This window comes from Gordionus sp. m RMFG-2023, chromosome 4 (assembly GCF_954871325.1).
Source record: "Gordionus sp. m RMFG-2023 chromosome 4, tfGorSpeb1-WG-v2, whole genome shotgun sequence".
Classification (NCBI taxonomy): Eukaryota; Metazoa; Nematomorpha; class Gordioida; order Chordodea; family Parachordodidae; genus Gordionus; species Gordionus sp. m RMFG-2023.
Genome location: NC_088778.1, coordinates 7,102,583 through 7,110,717, shown reverse-complemented (window position 1 = coordinate 7,110,717; position 8,135 = coordinate 7,102,583). Strand labels below are relative to the sequence as shown.

The 8,135-nt window shown below is 26.1% G+C and overlaps 2 protein-coding genes across 2 annotated transcripts; one reads left to right on the top strand and one right to left on the bottom strand.

The window, feature by feature from the left end:
• Positions 1–2,690: 2,690 nt before the first annotated feature.
• On the bottom strand, positions 2,691–3,623 carry LOC135928578 (uncharacterized). Its single transcript, XM_065465033.1, has 2 exons — positions 3,540–3,623; positions 2,691–3,494 (listed from the first exon to the last, which is right to left on the bottom strand). The coding sequence occupies exons 1-2, from the start codon at positions 3,621–3,623 to the stop codon at positions 2,691–2,693; spliced, it is 888 nt and encodes a 295-aa protein (XP_065321105.1).
• A 911-nt stretch (positions 3,624–4,534) lies between these two features.
• LOC135928206 (deoxyribonuclease TATDN1-like) lies at positions 4,535–8,135 on the top strand. Its single transcript, XM_065464595.1, has 9 exons — positions 4,535–4,594; positions 4,641–4,661; positions 4,701–4,795; positions 4,832–4,895; positions 4,936–5,085; positions 5,223–5,265; positions 5,971–6,103; positions 6,815–6,968; positions 7,305–8,135. Exons 1-9 carry the CDS (start codon positions 4,573–4,575, stop codon positions 7,580–7,582), a joined length of 960 nt encoding a protein of 319 aa, XP_065320667.1. The 5' UTR covers positions 4,535–4,572; the 3' UTR covers positions 7,583–8,135.

Sequence of the window (8,135 nt, the reverse complement as noted above, 5' to 3'; positions counted from 1 at the left end):
GGCACTGGTGTCCTGCATGTAACAAATTAATTATTCTAGCACGTAATTTCAAAGGAATTACTGCTCTATTTCCTCTCATTAAACAATCATCCACCACGGATAATTCTTTTTCGAATTTTTGATAAATTTTATAATTATATTTCCATGGTTTTTTCCTGTTAAAAATAATTTTATTTGTCTCAATACTTTATCTTCTAAAGTAAACGATTGAGATCTTCCTAAGTTGTAGGACCTCCCTTTAACATATATGATAGAATACGCACTAATGCATCTTCTCTATCAATAATCATGTTATCAATTATTTCAGGAGTAGCACAACCTGCCCCTAATCTCGATAATATATCTGGCAAATGATTTTATCTACCTCGCCGATATTTTATATCTACGTTAAAACTTCCCACAAGTAACAACCACCGTTGTAACCTCTGAGACATCATTAATTGTTTGTTATCTCTCTTGAACAAATGATTTAATGGCTTGTGATCTGTATAAATCACAAATCTTTTCCCTATTAAATACTCGCGACATTTGGTCAATCCAAAAATAATCGCTAAGGCCTCCTGTTCTATAACAGAGTACCTCGTTTCAACTTCATGAAATATTCTCGAAAAAAAAATAATTGGTCTCTCTAAACCATCAATGACATGTAATAATGCACCTCCTACACCTTTATTGGATGCATCAACCGCAAGAATTATCTCCAAATCATTGTTAAAACACATTAAAATTGGTTCCTTTCCAATTTTTCTCATTAAATTTTCAAAAGCATTTCTTTGTTCAATTTTCCATTCAAAATTAACACCTTTTTTTAATAAGTCATATAGTGGAGCTGCTATTTTTGCAAAATTATCCACAAATCTATGATAATAATTTATCATGCCCATAAAAGACTGCACTTCAGCTTTATTACTAGGCTGATTTATGTTTAAAATATTTATTAAATTTTTATCAAGCGGCTTCACTTCAATTCCATTAATTTGATGACCCAAATACAATATTTCGGTGACACCAAGAATACTTTTCTCTTTACTGGCTTTTAAACCTTTATCTTGTATTCTCTTGAAAACCTCTTCAAGACGTAGATTATGTTGTTCTGGCGTCACTCCAATCAACACATCATCCTTATAATAAAATACGCCTTTCAAACCCTGGAAAACTGATGCCATTGTTCTCTGAAAAATCGGTGCAGATACACTTAATCCAAAAGGTAATCTACAAAATGCAAATAATCCTTTAGGCGTTGTTATTGTTAACAATTTACGAATTTCTTCTTTCAAAGACAATTGTAAATATGCTGATGAAAAGTCAACTTTTGAAAAATATTTGGCTCCCTTTAAATTTGCCAAAATTTCTTCAATTCGAGATAATGAATATTTCACTTCCACAACCCATTTGTTATGTGTTACTCGAAAATCTGCCCATAATCTAAGTTTTCCATTAGATTTTTTAACAGGTACTAACGGTGTAGCACATTCATTATATTCCACAAGAATAAAATACCATCATTAACCCATTTATCTAATTCTTCGTTGATCTCCTTTTTCCACTCAAAAGAAACTCTACGACACGCTAAGAAAATAGGTGAAAATCCCTCTTTTAATTTTAAATCTACTTGATAATCATTTAGACATCCCAAAGTGTCTTCAAAAATTATATCATATTTTTCAACTAAAATAGGTATAGCGTTTTTAACTCTATTTAATTCATTAATTTCATTATTAATTTTTTTATCATTATCAATTTCACTATTGATCTTATATTGATTTGAATCTATCATGGATTTTGCAGGATATTCACAAATATTCTTATTAACGATAGATTCTTTCGCTTCCCTCATTAATTTATTCATTTCCCTTATTTAAGCTTTTCCTGACTTCACTAGCCATTATTTTTCTTTCGGCATTATCTCTAGCCAATTCGCTATCAATGATAAATAAATCCCAATAATTAATTCTAGGTCCATGTTTGCTAATCCAATCCCAACCCATAATTGTTTCAACATTTTTTTCCACTATCCATAAATCCAAAATTATACGAATATCATGGAAAATAACATTCCACTGAGTTCTACCCAAAACTTTGATTTCAGATCCATCAAATTGTTTTATACACATATTATGTCTCTCGACAATACCATTCGGCCAATATTTATAAAAATTTTCACTAGACATTATTGAAATACTTGCCCCGGTATCAAATAACATTTCAACCATTTGTCCACCAAATTTTAAATTAATATGAGGACATGATCTGTTCCTTTGCTTCCTCAGTTATTACATTTTTAGGCAATTTAATCGGTTGAATGGTATTTATTTTAACCTCTTTTTCAATACAATTAATATTCATACCTAAATTCATCTTAGAATTTAAAGATCTCTGAATCTCATTTATGTTTTTATTAAAAATCTCTCCTGGATATTTCTCACTTGTTTGATTACAATAATCCTTTTTATTCAGATTATTGGTTAATTTAAAATTTTTTATTTCATTAAAATGACAATAAAAATTTCCTACATTAAAACTCTTTTTATTCAAGTAAATTTCAATATATAATCATCATTCCCATGATGATTATCTATTTTATTATATATATCCACAAAATTTTTGATAAAACTATATATATCAAAATATTTATTATTCTCTAAATAAGATTTTTCTATTTTTATATGACTCTCTTTCAAATCATATAGTCACTGTGACCCACTCACACTTTGGATACAATGTATGGCAATGTGTCCCATTTCTTCACATTTGAAACACATTCTATCATGGTCTGTATCATAAGTTTTAATTTCATACACATTTATAATCTGAGGATTTTGTTGCGGAAATCCACTTTTGAAATTGGCATCTTTCACCATGCAATTTCTTTTTATATGTCCTACAAAACCACATCTATGACACACTATGTCATTTTTTTCACTTGGTTTTGCAGTTACATTCTCATTAGTTTTTCGGTCTCTTAAATAACAATTTTTACCAATATGTCCTTTTCTTCCACAAAGTTCACAACTTTCAATCACATTATTACTTTTGATTTTTAAGTTGGAAACTTCTCTGGACAAATTTTTCATATTTTCTCTCATTTCTCTAATTTCTCTTAAAATTAGAGATTCCTTGATACTTAGTCTCAAAGTATTATTTGTTTTATTATTTTTCGAAATTTCTACTGGTTTCTCGATTAAAACCTCAGAAATTTGTTTTTTAAATTCTATCACAATTGAATTTAATTTTTTATTTATATCCTCCGATATGTCAATATTTTGATGAAAATTAAATACTTCACCCGTATCTAATATTTTCTCATATTTTTCTTCAACATTTTTTTTACCATTTAAATTTTTTAATTCTAACAAAATTAAATGTAAACTATTTTTGATATCTTCAGAAATATCTGGAGATTTCACCAAAACTTTAGGAATTAAATTTTCAGTATTTGTATTTTTTATATCATTTTCTCTATTTTTAAGAGATCTTCTTTTATTTTCCTTATTCTTGTTTCATTATAATTAAGATTACATAAAACAAAAAAAAATTACTGCAGTAATGACATTTTTGGTCACATCCACTTTATTAAAGTTTGAATTAAAAATTTTATTAAAATTACTCTTAAAATTTGACATTTTATTAATATTATGCTTATTATAATTATCATTAAAATAAAAAGCCATTTTATCATTAATTACCCAAAATTTAAAATTTTATCTTATATATTTCTAATTTTAATCCAAAAAATCTTACTATTGCGTTGTGTAATTTATAAGACAACAAAAATTTCTTACCTTTATATTTCCGGAATCCACTATTATTTTGAGGAACCCGGTCCTAGAAAATCTTTTTCCTGATTACTAACGTCTGAAATTTATTTTTATAAAACACTCTTGTTTTATTTTTTCTCTAAAAATCTCAATTTTTATATTTTCTCTAACTTATTTTTTCCCTAATAAGTGTTCACGAATCTTGGTCAGTCGGTACCAATAAAATATTTCTCAATTTTCACTACAAATAATTTAATTTCAATAACTTCACTTTATTTTTCATCTAATAAATTCTAATAGTATAATCATAAAATCGATATCAAATAATTCAAATTCCAATTCATAAATATACAATTCATTTAATAAAATCTCTTTTTCAAAGTAAAATATCAATTTATAATTTTTTAAAAGTCAAAAGTTTTTTTATGTTTTCAAAATAAAAAATCAATTAATAATCTCATATCTTATAATATATTTTTTTATATATTATTTTTTTTTTAATACAAATTATTTTAATGATTGACATTATATTTATCAATAATTATTTAAATTTATCAATAATTATTTACAAAGAAAATTAAATATATATAAGATATACATCAATTTATATATTTAAATAATTTTAATTTTGGATAGATTTGATTTTTACTTTAAAAAAATTTTATTTATATATTTAAAAATAATTAATAGGCAATAAAATAAAAAAAATTTTACCTGTCAATTCTCAGTTTACCTGTCAATTCTCAGTTTACCTGTTAATTCTCAGTTTAGTTATACCGATTTTTACATTTTACTTTACATGTGTGAAATTTAAATGAAAGCTAAGAAATTTATTGGTTAAATTAAATATAAATAATTAAATAATGTGAATAATTATTATAGATATAGGCGCGAACCTCACAGGTATTATTTATTATAAGTAAGTTTAAAAATTTTTTATAGATAGTATGTTCAAAGGTGTATATAATGGTAAAAAATATCATGATATTGACTTGGACAGTGTTATAAAGAAGTCTTTTGAATTTGGTTTAACCAAAGTTTAATAAACTAATAATTTTATGAAAAAATAATAGATTTTTGTAACAGGTGGCTCATTGGATGAATGTAAAGAAAGTGTAGACTTAGTTAAAAATTATGGTTTGATATTAAAAGCATGTGAATTACTTATTTTAACTAGAAAATTTATATACAACTGTTGGCTGTCACCCCACAAGATGTCTAGAATTTGAACAAAAATATACTGATTCACAAAAATATTTTAATTATTTATCAGAGCTAATCAAAGATAACAAAGACAAAATAATTGCGATTGGTGAATATGGGTTAGGTTTAAATTATTTATACATAAATAATAAGTTGTTATAAACATAATAACATTCAGTTAAATACTAATTTATATCTAATTCTATCATTATTATTTTTAAATGTAAATCTTACAAATTATAATTTTGTTCTGAATAACAGATTATGATCGTCTCAATTTTTGTAGAAAGGACATTCAAATCAAGTATATTATTTAAGCATAGTCCAGGATTTTTCTGGAGGGAGGGGGGTGCATTATTAGTTGGATTTATTTTTTAATAAATTTTATTGGGCTTTTATTGTAAGGCTGTGCTACATTTTATAAAAAATAATCTGCTTATTACCTTTTTTTGAAAAATGTTTTTTTTGAAAATTTCTATTTGTAGTCATAAAAATAAATTATTATATATTTTTGTGGAAAAGGAGCAGGGTTAACCTTTGGTATGCCTATGATTCAATTAAAATTAAGACAATTTATGAGAAATAATGGCTAAATATAATCAAATTCACGGAAATTGGAATCTCTTGATTTATTATAAATTGTGGTATGATTGGATTTGATTGTAAATGTATTTAAAAATGTAGTATCCACAGCATGATTGCATTTTTTTATTTTTATGAAAGATCTCAAGAAAAAAATACAAAATTAGAATAGTTCTAAATTTCATTGCCAAATTTTATGAAATTCACATTTTGCATATTTGTCACATGCTGGAAATTTTTAATCAAATCTAATTGGTCCAATCCAATCAAAAAAAGGTAAGCACTAACCATGATCCGATATTGGCACAGCCTTATTATAAATTTAATCTCATTATATCTTTATATAATATGCAAAATTTTTTATTAAAACTCATTTATTAGTTCTTGTTGCATGCCAAACTATCCAATAAAATTTATTAAAATCAAGGTATTTTGAAATGCAGTTTGAACTCGCTAGGATACATCAATTGCCTTCATTTCTGCATAGTAGAAATTGCCATTCTGATTTTATAGAAATTCTCAAAAAAAACATAGATGTGATTGATAAATTTGGTGCTGTGGTAATAATATATTAAATATATATAAATGGGACTATGCCAATCTACACATTTTTCTTGACCTGATATTAATATAAAACTGATCCTTTATATACATTTTTATTTACCATCTATCTTTGAACCAATGTCATCAAATGATTTAGTTTATTTTAAATTTATTTATTCTTTAAAAGTTAGTCTCATTTAAATTAAAATATAAAGTTTATGGTTTCAAAATATTATACCATCTTTGGACAAAATCTCCAAGCTAGCTTGTGTACTTTTTATTTTGGCTAAAATTTCTATCAGTTTTAAAAAAAAATATTAGTTAAATCGAACTGTTTCCAGCTATGTGTGACTCAATTAGATATCTTTAAACCTTTTTCTTGTTTTAGATAATATAGCATCATATTATCTATCTATCTTTTAATAATTGGATGATTTTAAACATTGTAAATTCGATTTTTATTTTGATTATGAAATTATGTATACAATCGCTAAAAAAACAAGAAAAAATCGGATTGTAGTGGTTTTTTTGAAAATATCGGCCCCGGACTCAATGTCAGCACGGCCCTATTTATAAATTGATTTTTTTAAAGTAATTAATGATTAAGAACATTAGCATAAGTGGTATAAGTTTATAACTTTTAATTTGCCTTGCATTATGTCGAGTAGAAGCTTTTTAAGTAAAGTCATTTAAAAAAATAAGATAACAATCACCAAAATTTTTAATAGGTACATTCATTCACTGGAACTCCAGAGGAAGCGGAAGAATTGCTTAAGTTAAGTCCCAAAATATATATTGGAATTAATGGGTGTTCACTCAAAACGTCTGATAACCTTAAAACGGTGGCACAAATTCCACCGAATAGGATACTCATAGAAACTGGTATTTGAATAAATTTAATTTCTTATCCCTGTTTATGATTTACTTTTTATTTCGAATGCTATTTCTTAATTTTTTTATATCAAAATCAATTAATTTCAGGGAAAAAAAATCGCGCCAAAATTTAAGAATCAACTTTTTTACTATTCATTGGGTAGGATTAATTAAAAGCTGATTGGTTTTAACAAATTTTGTTGATTATAATGTTATTTTTATTAATTAAAAGTATCTGGTTGGAGTAGCTTATTTTTCAAAAATAGATTTGTAAATTTTTTTAAAAGTAAAATTTAAATTATTTCGTTTTTCCCAATTTATCTTTATGATTTTTAATTTTTAAAGATTCGCCCTGGTGTGAAATTAAATCAACCCACGCCAGTCATCAATATATTAAAACTCATTTCAAATCCAAGAAAAGGGACAAAATGAACCCTTGTAAAATGAATACAAAAGATAAAAACTCAAATGAAAACTCTTTGATTAAAGGTAGAAACGAGCCTTGTACTCTCGTCCAAGTTCTGGAGGTTTTAGAGGCCATTTTTTCCAGTTCTAGCCAACCCCCCGATGATTTAGCCGAAATTATCTATCAAAATACGCTAAAATTATTTTTCCCTTCTTGATAAATTTTTAATTCTTAAAAATGTATATCATAATTAAAGCTATTTTTTTGAAGAATAGATTCATTTTTTTTTGGGGGGGGGGGCCTCTAAAAAATATTAATAAATTAACTTGTTGAAAACAAACGAGTATTTCATTTATTTACGCAACTCAAAAAATAACCAGAAACCATGAGAATATAGACAATAGTGAAAATTATTGTCTTTTTAACCTGGATGGAATTTCAATAGGGTAGTATAGTCATTGTCAGAGTGGTTCAACTGGATTCGTCCCCTTAAAATATAGGGCATATATCATAGTTTATTTAAATATCGCTTTTAAAACTGAAGTTCAATTGATTATGAGGCCGGTGTTATGGTTTGGATACATAGAAGAATACCATCAGGGAGAAGTAATCTTAATGGTAACGGGAAATGAAGGATACCTGACCAGTGAAAATGAAGCGATTTGGGGATAGAGGGTATAGTTGTTAGCACGCAATAGATTTTACAAGATAGAGAAAGAATTAAAGTGAAAAGTTTTTATGATAAAGAGTGTCGTGACATCGCAATCCAG